A 14,286-nucleotide genomic window follows, 5' to 3' on the forward strand; every position below is an offset into this window, starting at 1 on the left:
TTAGCTAGGGATTCAAAGGGAAATGCTGCTCTGGGCATGGGTATTGCAAAGCGACATCAGATGTCCCAGTTTGGCAGCTTAGATCTCTAGAGATCCTGCCTATCAAACTGAAATCCTCCTACTTGCTATGGGTTCTCTTGAATTTAGATCCAAGATGGTCTCTGCTGGAAGTAAACTTGCAGCATGGAATGCTGTGGCTTTCTGTAAGCGATCTCCTGGTTCTCCAAAAATAACGAGCCCTGAATTGCTCAAATGTGTTGTCAAACCTGGGGTTAAACGAGCTGCCCCTTTCCTGAGTTTCTGCAGAGTCTTCTGAGGAATGTGCATCTTGTCTCTTTTTACAAGCTGAGCTGTAGCCTGTAATCTAGACTGGAAAGAGGGCACTCTAATGTAGGAAGCTCTACCTCGGTTCTAGAATACACTGGGATCTGTCTAGGCTTAAGATGATGCCGGGAGGTAGGGGAGACCATCACTGGAGTTCCCAGATGGGAGTGAAGTACAAAAGATGGGAGGAGCAGATGTTTTTTCTTTCATTGGGTGTGCTGGGGAAGCCCCTTTCCTCCTCACAGAGCATCTGGGAAGGGGCTAGGTTTTGCATGCTCACTTCCATGCCCCAGCATTTCATTTGCGCTGAGTTCATCTCCCTGCAATTCCATCCCTCTCCACCTTGGGTGAGGGCAGAGATGAAGATCTGGAGTGAAGCAGCCCTCGTCCCCTGAGCACTTCCCTAATTCCCTGTGGAACTGAGATGTGATGGACGGTCAGAAGTGCATCTACTGAAGAGGAGCCAGGGCCTGCTTGTACTACTTACTGCTATCATTTTAGGGGGTGGGCATACAAGCTTGAGGCCCCCAGACCAGCAATTCTCTTGAACTCTTCTAAACAAGCCTTTGGTGCCCCATTCCTCCTGTTCCTCTGGGGGCTGAGGTCCCCCCTAGGCTGTCTCTTCCATTTCTTTCTCTTAGATGTTGTATGTTGCCTCTTCTTCTGCTCCCTTTCCCCTCCTTTGTGTCTCTATGCATGGGCAAAAAAAAATCACCAAGGCCCTTTGAGTAAAAGCAAGGGGCTCTGCTGTCCACAGCATTACAGCCACTCACGCACGTGCAGTTTATTTCCTTCCTCTATAAACACAACTGTAATCTCCTCTGGCATGTTATAGTAATCAGCTCATGTACTTTAAATGGTCTCTAAGAAACACAATTCACCACCTTACTGAGTCTGTCTGGTCTGTCAGTGGGTGGGGAGGGGTTGGATACCAAACTGTTTTTGGAACATCTGGGGGTTTTTTGTTCACTTCCATACACACACCTGAAGTTCTGGCCCTCAAAGCGGTGGGTGGTCTTCCATTGCAATGATGGTAGTTCCAGTTGTACTGGAACCATGTGCTGGACTACGTGGTAAGTCTGTAACAAGATGTATGGACCAGCAGCTCTGGGGGAAGAGGCTGCCCAGTCCAACTCTACTTTTATCCACCAAATGTCCAGCCACTGTGTAGTGTATAGGGAGGTAGTCCCCTGCATGGGAGGGTGTGTTGCTGGTAGCTCTAGTTCTTTGGGCTGTGCTGCCTTTGGGTTTCAATAACCTATCCTCAGGTCCTTAAACCCAGAAAACAATTCTCCACTGGTGTTGGGACATGTGTTCACGATCCAAATGACCCCCAAGAGTAGGATGCTGTTCACAGTGTATCTATCTTGGAGCATGGCTGGAATAAAGGTAAGCACCCCCTTGTTTTGCTTGACTGTACACTTGGAACTCATTAAAAAGTGATGATGGAGCTTTGTCCAGTGCAGACTTTTTTAAAATGAGGTACTTGTGCCCTTATATCTCCCCCGCTGTTACAAACTTTAGGTTGTAAAAACAGTACTCCCTGTGGCTTGTGGTTCCCTTATGACCAATCTTTGTCCAGTCTTAAACATCACCAAAATCATACCAGAACAATGTATGGTCAATGGTGAATTTTGGAGCAGTACAGCTAGGCTAATTCTTTCAAAGATGAAAGTCTTCCAGGGAAAGGAGGGTGTCTGGACTGGCTGGTGGATTAAAGCAACATGTACAGTCTAAACTTCAGCACAGATCAGGCCTGCACAACCTGAATGAACTAGTCATGCTACAATTCCTGCCAAGTTGTGTGTTGTCCTCCTGCTAGTTCTCAGCCTTGTTCATGTAGGGGGGTAGGAAAAACTTTTTCTTGGAACAGATGTGTTTCCAGACCGTTGACTACATAGTGTCTTAAGTTCCTAGCCAAACCTAGGGACTTGAATGCTCACTCTCCAAAGCTGGCCAGCTGCTCTGGAGCACAGAGCTGGGGCTGAACATGCTGCTGAAAGTTGCCCCAGAGTTGTGCCCAACTCGAGTCATGTGCAAGTTTGCAAAAGGAGTTGCATGAAAAAAAAAAGGTAGGTGTACCATGCTCTGCTGGGAACTTGCCTTCTGAGGTGCTATCCTTTAAAGCATCAGCACTGCTGCTCCTGCAGAGTCTTATCCTGGATGAAACATGGTTTTAAATGTGTACTAAAAGCAAGGCCAAGGCTTTGGCAGAGTAGTTCTTCATATGTCTAATTAGAAATTCAAGCTGCATTTAAACATGCAGCTCCCATATCAACTGCTTCATCCTGACACCTTCAGATTTGGTGCAGGAAAAGCCTCAACTATACTGCTCTTAAATGGCTATGTCTTAACCCTTCATGTTTCTAGATGCCCTACACCTTGCTCTGGCCTTTCCTGAGGTTTCTATGCACTGATCAAAGTAGGCTGCATGCTTTCATCAGTGGGGGGGTTTGTTTTCTTGTCTCAGCTGGAGAGTAACTGAATGATGCTGGGGAAGACAAAAGATTTTTCTTCAGAGTAGGAATGCAGCATCAGCACTTGTTTAATGGACCTAGCTTCCCTGTGAAGTGACAGAGGTCCCTGCTCTGACGTATCCACTGGGGTTGGAAGCCTTAACTTGGTGAAGAGAGGCAATAATGGGGAAGTACAGAGGTTTTATCTTTGTTCTGACCTCTAAGCAAATCATTACTCTGAGAGATGTAACAGAGAGAGATATAGGTTTTACAAAACAGGAAGCTCAGCTGTGTCTGTTGGATACATGAGTTCAGCCCAGTGTTTCTTCCAGGTTACCTACAATGCTTCCTCTTGGAAGAAGTAACTGGGTCCCTTCACAAAACTTCCCCTGTTTACAGGCCAAAATAAAGTTGCACTTCAGCCTCCATACTTCTGATAATCTTTGACCTATTTTTTGCCAGAGATAGACTTATTCAGAACACCCTTATTTGCTCCCCAGGTTTCTAATATGAACAGTCCCATAACATCATTTCCTTCAGTGCATAGACCCACTAAATGATTCTTGCAGAGGCCAAAATGACTCTTTCTTTTCATGTTCTCTCCTGCCAGGCTTCTTTACCAAAAGCCCTTGTACTATTTTTTTAAATAAATTTGCTATAATCTCTAGATACTAAGCTTTTTTTAGTTCATTGCCTTTAAGTATGTACTTGGAAGCTGAAGGCACTTTCCTCTTTTGTGCTCACAAGACCCCTTTAAATACTGCGCATTGGTAAGTATGAAGAACTGCAAGACTGAACACAGCCATCCCTCTGGTGTATTCCTGATCTCTGTGGTTCCCCTCTGTCCTTTCATCAACAGCACTGCTGCCCTTTTCATTTCTTGATGTAGCACATCTCCACCCCTTAGATTTTGTTGAACCTGCCCCAAAAGCCTGGTAACCCTTTCCTCAAATTCTTTCTAGGTTTGACCTCAATCTGTGCAGACAAACCTTGCACCTATCTGTCCAGCTTCTCTAAGTACTCCAGCACGCAGAGTTTAGTTCTTCTAAATGTATTGCGTATTTTCTGAAGCAGTGGTTTTCTCGTTTTCTAGCTTCTCTAGACACACTTGTATTGTACTTCCATGCATGTCCTCTATTACCTTAATTCTTATGGGAAAAAATAGTTTTGGTATCTGTCAAATTGTGACTGTCACACTTTTATGGAACAAGTTTTCAGCAGATAGCAGGGTATGCCTGCCCACAGCTCTCTGTCCTTGTGTTCCCTGCTTTCTCAACCATCCTGTGTTTAGTTTTCGTCCTTCCTGGAGGGGTTGGCCCATTCTTCCCTTTCTTCCAGTACTTCTTTCCATTTCCCCAGTCTCACTACACTTTAACCTTTCTCAGGGGTTCTCAGATCCTCCAAATTAATCTGATCTCACAGTTGGAACCCTCAGAAATGTGTCTCTACGTTTCCCAGACTGTCTGTATCCCTTTTCTCTGCTAGCACATGACTTCCAAATGCTTAGCCCTCAATCAACTTGCAAATGTCTGCCACCACCATGGTCCCACAGACACTCTTTATATCCTGTCTCTGTGGGTTGTTCCATGTCCCAAAAGAACTCACCTCTCTTTCCTTGTATTTCAGCAGCACCAAACAGTTCCACAAATCCTCTGCTATTGTTTTTAAGCTCCTAAACACTCATCCCTCTTTTTTTCTCTGTAATTTCCCCGTTGTATAAACCTTCCTTTTTCTCATCCTCATTCTTCTCCTTAAGCAGGTGGAACTACCCACTTCTGTGCTGCTTACTCCTGCAAAACAAACCACTCTAATACTCCAACTTACCCACAGAAGGATCTTTCTTCTCCTGCACTTCCCTTTCCCCTTCAAGCACTTGCATTCCTACTTCTCTGCCTCCCCCTGCATGACAGATGCTCCCAGTCCAAAAAGACAAACTTGTTTTTTGTCAGTGTCCTATGACCTACAGTTGCTCCTTGCATGTTTCCCATGTCCTCCAAATAACTGTCCTATGCTTCTAACATACCTATGACTACTGAGCATTTACATCCACTCAACTTTCTCCTCTTTTACAAATTCACCCCAGCTCAGACCTTTAATTTGCCTTTTGCTGACCAACGAATTCCTCTAAATGCACGCTTTCTCCCCTTTTCTGTAGTATTTCACATTCTTGGTGAAACACTCCATTTTCTGCACTCTCACTCTGGCACCGCTGGACTCACCTCTTGTTTTCAGCCAGACGGAGCTCACTATACATCTGTTGAGCTGACAATTTGTGGTCTTGTCAGCCTACAAGAAGTGTAGGGATGTTCCTGGGAGGATCACCTGATTTCTCCCAAGATGGCAATTTTTGCACTGATCCTCAGGACAGGGAGGGCTAACCTATTTACCAGCTTGTATAACAGCTTCATGTTTCTACAGGCTTTTAACTCTGGATTTACAGCTACCCAGAATGGGGCCATTACTTTGACTTCACCAGTCAAAGCCCATTTTTTTGCATTTTAACACGTTTACAGAAGAGAGAGATGATATGGTGCAAGCATCCTCTAGGGAATCACTTTCTTCTACAGCTATATTTCTTTATGGTGTTGAAGAGAATTTAATGTTCAAGTAGTTATGTCTCTGATTAATCTTCCTTTAATTACCCACTTAACTATGCATGATGCAGTGGGTCACATCAATTTTATGGTTATCACAAGGTACTGCGTGATGTGAAGAATCGTGTCTTACTCTTCGGATATCCTGGAAAGATCATGCTCAATGTATGAATCATCGTACGTGTATGATATACAGAGACTGTTTTAGATGTTGCATCTGCTCTTTCTCCTTTCTTGACTTGGAGGTGGTTTTGTGAAGCAAACAGCTTTGTGTCCAGTGTCAGGTTTTTACTTCATTTAAAAAATCTCCCACAAACACAGAAAGTGGATTTTTTTTTTCCCATGTCTGTAGAAGTCCTGATTTTTTTTCAGTGGGGGCCTCCCGGGGGGGATACATGTTCCCACACCTCTACGTGCCTGTGGTTGTAGGGCTCTCCCTCCTGCTGGGCTGCCCCCCTTGCTGAAGGATATCCCCTGAATTGCTCACTTCTATTCCCAGCAGAGAGACATCATCTCCTCTTTCAAACAAGGGGCATCAGCTGAGCACTGGGATAAAGTTTGAAAAACCATGAATATTTGTGTAATAAAAGAATATAGTGTTCATGTCTGTGAGGAGAAAGAAAATTACTGTGCTGGGAAGTGAAAAGTGCATTTAGGTAATCAAGGCAAGAGCAGTACGACAAGCATATGTTTAACATCTCAAAGGGAAGAATTAGGCAACAGTTTATATGCTGCAGTAAAATCCTCCAGCTTCCCAAGGGCAGTGCATCTACCTTAATTTTTAAAATATCTGAAGTTTTTCTTTTGTTATGATTAACTAGTTTTTAAATTCAGAAGAGTCTGTTTGCAATGCGATTGGGTACATGGTACCACAGGTCTTTGCCTAAACTATATACTTAAATTCTGGTATCTGTGTTTGTGTCAGTCAAGTGGATAATCCTGTTTGTTAAGGACATCACCCTTGCTCTCTTGATACCACATAAAGTGCTGTGTAAACACTATTGCAGCAGAAGTCTGAGTATTTGTAAAAAATAGTATGGCAAGCTTACTGCAAGAAATAAGATGTGTGCTCTTGTGTGAAGAACCCCAAATTAGTTCCTGGGAGGAGGACCATCTTTGTCCTGGCCTTGATTGCCTATGTGGCCCATTCCAATAGGCTAAAGCTTTCCCTGAAAGGATCTTAGATTAAAGCCTGCAGCACTTCTGTGCTTCGCAGTCCTCAGCAGAGCCTCTGTGGGTGAACCAGAGAAGGGGTGAGTGGAGCAGAGCAGGCACTGCATGACCTGCGCTATTCTGAACCTCTTTTGCGGGATCTCATGGCAGCAGAGATACCGTTCGGGATGTTTTTGTGGGTGTGCGTAGCCACTTTGTTTCCATAGCTCCTATGCAGAGATCAATTTATCCTGAACGCTCTGGCAAACGGTCAAATGGCTGAACACACATGTGTATGGTATATTACAAGGAAGGAGACTGCTATACAGCTAAGATCTAGCAGTGCCACATAGGCAGCTTAAAAAGGGAGACCTTATTCTGCCAGGGGTGTTTTGTCCCGACCTGAGAGTGACAGCAAGCGTCGACCACCTCTCCAGAATATTGTGCGTAATATAGATTATGCATTGGGATCAGAGCTGGACATTAAGAACTAGGCAAGAGCAACCAGTTTCCAACATTAGGGAAAGCTTAACAAAGCTCAGCCTGTTGAGAGACTTGTACCCCAGCTGAGGAGACTCCGTTCCTGTCCCTTGTCATACCACAGAGGAGGCCAGTCGCGCCTGCCAAACCTCTTTAATTAACGACAGACCAGAACTGTGGCAGCATCCTTGTTGCAGGGAAAAGAAAGCATGCATGCACATGTAAGTGTGCACATGCAAGGAGTGTAAGGAAATTAAGTGGACATCTCCCCCATACATACACTAGATCAACTCTCATCCCTGGTGACCCCTAGAGCAATAGTATTTTATGAGACCGAAGGATTCACCTACAGTAGTGACAGGAATGGACCCAGGCCAACCACAGTGCAGTCTTCTGCTATGGTCCAGGTAGAGCACCCCAGAAAGAAGGAAATGCAGGTCCCACAGAGAAAGTGTGCAGCCTTTGCTCCAATTGCCACCCATCCAAACTGTGGAATAAGCCACTGCTTCACTCGTGTCCCACCTCACGTGGTTCCAGGCTGTTGTAAGATGGCAGCATGGTCACTACAGCCTCAACAGTGAAGCGGTGTGCTGCACTGAGACCTGGTGCCTCGTCTTGGAAAGCAGTGTTATCGTGACTGTTTGGAGGGGGTCCCGGTGGAGAGGGCTGCTGCCGGGAATGGAACCAGCGTAAGGCCAAGATAAAGGTGATGGCAATGAAATCCAGAATCAGCTCTGCAAGCTCCATCACAGACAGGACAGAGGATCCAAACCAGAGACTCCACTGGTTCCCAAGCTGGGACAGCAGAGTCACTACCTGCAAGAGACAGAGAAAGGGCAGTGAGGACAGCCCTCGTTCGAGCCTTTTGCCTCCCTGCCTGCTCCCTCTAGCAGTGCCCCCATGGTGCTGGGGGGTTCCTCCCACCCTGCCACAGGAAAAGAGACTCAATAGCCAGCAATGCTGCGGGAACAAACAGCTGCCAATATGAAGGGACATCGTGGGGGAATGGGTGGCTAGAGAGGACGTGGCAGTAAAGTGTGTACCGTGAAGGCTGGAGACTCCCCATTGGTCTTGTAGTTCCACTCCTCAAAAAAGATATTCACTTTGGCAACTCCATTCCTGTAAATGAAAGATGGGGCTCAGTAACCTCAAATCTGCCATCCCTGCATTTCTTCACGAAGCTTAATTGTCTTCTCTGACCCCTTCTGCCTCACACATATACCACCCAGAGGCTTTTCCCCATTTCCGCAGTTCCCTCATTCTGCACAAAATACAATCTTTGGTATTTACAGTGCACTTCTGAGCCTGCACTGTGAAACCCAATGTTTGTGGCATCCTTCATTGGCTAAGTACAAGCTCCTGCGTGGCTCTGCTTCCCATTCTTCCACTAGCCCTTACCGTGACTCCAGACCACACAGCAGCCACCTGGGGCTTACTATTTTCATACTAGTGGCTGACCCTTTTCAGACTTTTCACTTGGATTCCCAGTCCTTGTTGAAGTCTCAGTTTATCTCTACTCTGACTCAAATCCACCGGCCTTGTCCATGGGTCCCATGCCTAATCTCTTCCCATCAGTGATTTAATCTTAACTCTGACCCCCTGACACACACATTCCACTGGAATGATTTCTGCTTTGGATGCAACCTCTGTTTAGGGGCTCTCACCTCTTGGATGTGATATTGTATTTGTTCTGTTGTGAAAGCATGTAAAAAACCCAGTCCTGAAATGAAAGTGCAATAAATTGTGTTACATGATCACAGTCACCTCCTCTAGGTTTAGTACCAGTTGAGGAAAGACTAAATGGGACATCAGAGCAGTGCTGGGGAGCCAGGAAACCCTCTCCTTACCTCTGAGACAGCAGAAGGCCAGCGGGAGTATCCAGCTGACAGCTGGTATTCCGTCATTCTGGAAGACAAGAGGCCGTGTTAGCTCTGAAGCTGTAGGAGCCACACGGCCAGGTCTCTCAATCCCCAGGCACCCCTGGAAACTCCCCCCCATGCTGAAGTTCTGCCCACTTCCCACCAAGCTCCTGCAGAGTCCTCGGGAGCTCACCCCCAAGCCGACATTGATGCTCCTCAGCCATTTTGGCTTCCTGATGGGAGAAATACCATTTCGGGTTGCAGCTCAGCTATTGGCTCAAGCTTTTGCCCTGGTCAGCGAATGCTTTCCAACACTTCTAGGAATAAAGAGTTCCCAGTCTACCTGACCGACGATCAAACTTACTTGCAAGGTTTCCGACATTTGTGGAAACAGCCCAACACGTCAGCTTTGAATTCAGCCAGGAGTTTGTAATAGCAGTAACCTGAGCAGCAGAGAAAGTAAATCCAGGTAAGCTCACAGTATCTGTATACAAAAGGCGATGTGTGACAGTGAGGGGAATCCAGAGAAGGCTTCCTTCAACAAACTTAGAGGGACTGACCATCCAAGACAAGAGTGTCTTTTGGATGTCCCACAGCAGGAAGCTCATTGCAGACAATGAGGAGATGTACCGGGACATGAGGTGGACCAAACAGGTTCAGGTGGGCATGAGCTTTACTATTCCTCCTGTCCACTTACCCCAGGCTACGTGCTTTGTGTAGTCACAGTACTCTGCTCCAGCAGGTAAGGGATAGAAGTAATACGCACAGCCACAGCGCTCTACCATGTTGAGCTGAAAGCAGGAGCGAATGCAGACCTGGGAGGCATATGAGGTGGAAAAGGCTGAACAAGGGAACCAAACCCACTGCAGCCCGTATCACATCATACTATTAACAGAGCCCACAGACAAGTATGGCTGTCAGGGGACTGAAGCATTTCAGGAAAGTAGGGAAACAAGCTGGCACAGGACCAGTGATAATGAGTTACCTGTTCAGTGTAGCGGGATGAGTACAGATTTTGCACTGGCACATCTCTGCCATCCTCTGTGCAATCACTGTAACTGCCCCCAAGACGCACAGTCATCTCCTAGAATATCAAACAGTCATTACACAGAATGACTGGCACTTTGCTGTTCTCTTTCTACGCTTCCGTGCCACACACTGCTTGTCCATCAGTTATCTGCTCTTTATGCTTTCCTTGGATGCCAGCTCCCCCTGCTTTCCTTCATTTCATTGTTCACTGATAAATTGCAGCCAAATGCTTCTCGTTTAGTCCAGTGAGCTGCTCTTCTTCCCCTCCCTTCACTCCATGTGATTAATCCCCTCCCTTAAACACACACTGGGTCCATGACAACCCATCTGTATCTATCCACCAAGTTAAACGTCCCCCATAACCTCACATCCACAGCTTTTACCCCACTAAAGAGACTTCCTCACCTTTCTCATGCTGACGGAGGTCTCGATACCCGGCCGCACATTGAAACCCCCATCATCCATGAAGGCTGGCTCATTCTGATCGTGGACCATGACCCTAGCTCCTGTCACCGTGGACAACAGAGGGATGAAATCATTCTGTTCAGTGCGCACCACCAGAGAGAGACCTGAGGGAATGTCAGAGAGCAAGGGAGGTCATGGCTGGTCATCATGCAGGACAGGAGAGAGAGCAGAATGGTTAGAAGTGAGTCCATAAGAGATAAAGGAAGAGAAACATCAACCAGGGCTGCACCAAAGCTGGGCAGCAATGGAGGGTGGCTGGAGGGAGGCCAGAGACAAAGCTGGAGGCTCCAGGAGAAGCCAGAGAAAACTGGATTTCTTCACTGTGGCTTAGAAAAAGCAGAACTGGGAATTGAGAGAGATTTCATGGAGAGACTCGGAGCCGGATGGAAGAAAAGCCTGAAGATTGGGCCTAGAGAGGTTTCAGGGGCATTGGGAACAGAAACAGGTCAGTTGCTGGAAACAGGAAAATGGGGAAGGAGGAGGTGAAGACCAGGCTCTCAGGAGCACAGCACTATAGCTCAACAGGGGACTTCAGGAAGGGCCAGCACAAGTCCAGAGGGAGCAATGAACATAAGGATCAGGCACTGATGGGAGAGAGTTCAGTGGGGCAGCAGCGAGGGACAGCCATGTCCATGAGACAGCCATCTCCACATGGGTGAAAACAGAGCTTGGGCGAGACAGAGCAGGGCTGAAATCTGCCACCACCAGCGTTAAGCACAGCAGGATGCCTGTAACTCCTGGGGAAAACAGAGCTGAGCTGTTCTCCTTACTCACCAGAGTGCCTCTCACCCACCGTTATTGATCCCAGGCAGCGAGGATGTCCACAGGCTGCTGCTGTTGTCGTTAAAGGTATAGCAGTTCCCATATAAGGGATGGTGGAAGTGTGTATAATTCCTGAGAGGGGAACAGAAACATTCACACGGGGTGAGAAGGGCTGTGAGACCAAGGGGAAGTGCTTTCTGAAAGGAACAACTCTTGTTTTCCACCTGCAGGGAGAGGGGCTTACAGCAGATGGGCAGTATTTGTTATGTAAACTCGCCCGAACGGGGAAAAGCAATTAAAATGTGCTGTAAAAAATGTCCTGGGAGCTGGACAGGTTTTTACACCAGGTTTTTCATACTGCTAACTCTTGAGAGCCCAAATGGGTTTTAGCAGTACTAGCAATTACTGTATTATCTTCCTAATATTGACAAAACTCCTAGCTCTTCCTATGCCTTTTCCTCCCTTGCTGATGGGTTTCATTCCACTACCTCTTTGGGGCTTTTTGACCAATAATGGCAGGAGAGAAGTAGGATTTTTTTTTTACAGTCTTTTTGTAACTCTCTCTTCTCCTCCTCCTGTATGTGGGCTGATATGTCCCACTTTACCACTGTAGAGAGTAGAATAAAGAGACTTCTACACTGTACATCTGTACCCACTCTGGGGTTTGTACCAGTATAACTATTTCACTTGTGTGAAACCCAGGAAAAGGAAAAACCATCCTCTGAGGTCCATAGTTTCAGGTCACAGAAACTGTGACCCTGGTGAGCACAACCCATAGGAAAGACTCAAGAAACATCATTCGAGACAATGGGAACTGAACAAGGAACGATCCCACCTTGGGAAAGAGGTTCTCTAATGTGGGTTTCTTGATTCCCCTTGGACCCAGGTGTTTTAGGGGTGTTTTCAGGAAGACTCGGTGGGATGTTTCCACCACTTACGCCTTGTCACATGTTGCTTCATTGAAGCGGCAAGCATAGATGAAATTCTCAAAGTCAGACTCATCCAGGGCTTTCGCATCAGGCATCTGTGCCAGGATATTGATATAGTGAAAGCTGTACCATTCCCGCACGGCATCCACCCCTGAAGAGTACGCCTGATGGAAACAGTCCTTGTTGTTTTCACTGCACTGTTAAGAAGAGAAGGAGAAAACCAGCCATGTCAGGGAAGTCTTGTCCAGGAGGCAAGGCTGTGGCTGTGGATTAGCTGTGCTCCCTCAGCATGGGCAGAAGATGAAGCCGAGGGAGTGGAAGAGCTTCGCAGGGCTCCTGCACTCTACCGAAAGGCAATCAGCAGGATGGGGAAAAGCAAAACCAGCGCAGCTCCTCCATGGAAGGGAAACACCAGGTGAATAAGCATGGCTGAGTAAAACCCAGGAGGCAGCAAGTCGCAGTGAGGCGTGCAGGGTGATCTACAGCACATAAATTCTACCTGGTATAAAACCAGAAGCTTTAAATTCTTGCGTGGGGAGCCCTTCCTTCAGGGTATGTCCAGAAAAACGGGAACTCCAGTTAACTGGCAAGTGATTAGTGTCAGTCTTTCAGTGCCTTTTTAAATGCAAACACAGATACCCTAGGGCAAAGAAGCTGCTACCTAGGAGCAAATGCGACCATGACCACATTTCACGTGGCCCACAGCCATCCAGTACTTTCCCCTTTGCTGTTATTGGGCAACATTGCGGTTGACATTAATAAATGGCTCTCCAAAGGCAACTGCAAGGCTGATGTAGCCTTCCTGATGTAGGAAGGACAAGGTTTCCCTGCCCTACCTAGGAAAAGATGGGCGCTGACGTGGACAAGTCTCCTGGGAGCCACATGGGCAGGGACAGGACTTGGGGAGCAGGACTGCATTGGGCAAAGGATTCAGCTCTACCTTTATCTGTCATTAGCAAAAGTCAGTACAGCTTAATCAGACTTCTATGTAGGGAAGGGCACGGCCAAGGGTTTAACAAGACAGAAGTAGCTAGGCAGAGACCGGAGTGGGTAGAACACAGGATATCTAGGGATCTCACCAGAACAAAGCCAATTTTCCAGTCGTTCTTGTCCACTGAGGGACTGTTCTCTGGCAAGTTGACTAAGTTATCCCGCTTCTGCCTTCGCAGTGGATGGCGCTGGACATGATGGAGCAGGCTCCTTGAGCTACGCTTTCGCGTAGACAGTGTGGACCAGTCACTTCGTGCCAGAGACATGTTGTAGTCATAAAGGTCTAGCAGTGTCTGATGGGTGATTTGGTCCAGCTCATCCAGCTTCTTCCGGATTGCGCTGTATCTATACAGGGGGGGCGGGGAGAGAGGAGCCTGCAGGTTTAGGCCTGGATGCACATAAACAGCTTTGGATAAGACATGCGGCAAAGTTTGCTGGGGTGATTCTGGACATTCCTGCCACCAGCTGCAAATCCAACCCCTTGCTGGAGGCCACCATCCTTGTAGAAGAGAAGTAAAAGCATCTGCTTTTGCCCTGTGGCAGTTTACAGTGCAGCCTGCTAACATACTGCCTAAACTAACATGGTTTACTGTGCATGCCCTGCAGCAGCAAAGGCCTGTGAAAAGTGTCCTTTCCACCGGCACTGCTACAGAAGGGGACAGTCAAGGACCTTGAGGAGGACAAGCATACATGCTTTTATCCTACACCCGCAGAAGTCAAGGCAGTCGACAGCTCTGGGAGTCTATTTCTTACCTGTATGGATTGAGGGTGCACAGCGTCACGGCTGGGAAAGTCAGCCTGTCGGAGTTGAGGTTGAGGTTGAGGTTGACAGGGTAGCTGAAGTACTCCCTGTAGAGGATCCCAAACTGCCAGTACATTAAGCCAAAGGTGAGAAAGAAGAGAACGGACCAGAAGGCTGTCTTCATCTTATTCTTTTTGGAGCACACCAGGCGGATAGCCCCATGGATGGTCGTGTTGCTGCAGAAGAACTGGAACAGCTCCTGGTAGGAACCGTAGAATTCGATGAGACCCTCCTGCTCCTCTTCTTTCCGCTGCTGCTCCTCTTGCTTACATTGCCTTGTTTTCTCCCCTTCTGGCATCTTCCCTGTCTTCACAGACCCAGCCTACAGCACAAACTCAGAATTAGGGGGTAGCCCTGCAAGACCATGGCTTTGGGAAGCCGTGCCCGGTGCAAAACCTGGCTCTGCATCGCCGTCTTCCCCAAACCTTGGTGCTTTCACCCCCT

General features: G+C 47.3%; 1 protein-coding gene across 1 annotated transcript; it reads right to left on the reverse strand.

Annotated features, from left to right (window-relative positions):
• Positions 1-7,178: 7,178 nt before the first annotated feature.
• SCNN1A (sodium channel, non-voltage-gated 1 alpha subunit) lies at positions 7,179-14,222 on the reverse strand. The gene is made up of 12 exons (XM_009329022.1): positions 13,794-14,222; positions 13,130-13,385; positions 12,060-12,247; positions 11,153-11,253; positions 10,300-10,463; positions 9,851-9,949; positions 9,563-9,680; positions 9,230-9,308; positions 8,854-8,911; positions 8,671-8,726; positions 8,050-8,125; positions 7,179-7,822 (listed from the first exon to the last, which is right to left on the reverse strand). The coding sequence occupies exons 1-12, from the start codon at positions 14,138-14,140 to the stop codon at positions 7,514-7,516; spliced, it is 1,851 nt and encodes a 616-aa protein (XP_009327297.1). The 5' UTR covers positions 14,141-14,222; the 3' UTR covers positions 7,179-7,513.
• Positions 14,223-14,286: the final 64 nt, after the last annotated feature.

Source organism: Pygoscelis adeliae, unplaced genomic scaffold, assembly GCF_000699105.1.
Source record: "Pygoscelis adeliae isolate BGI_AS28 unplaced genomic scaffold, ASM69910v1 Scaffold120, whole genome shotgun sequence".
NCBI classification, from domain to species: domain Eukaryota; kingdom Metazoa; phylum Chordata; class Aves; order Sphenisciformes; family Spheniscidae; genus Pygoscelis; species Pygoscelis adeliae.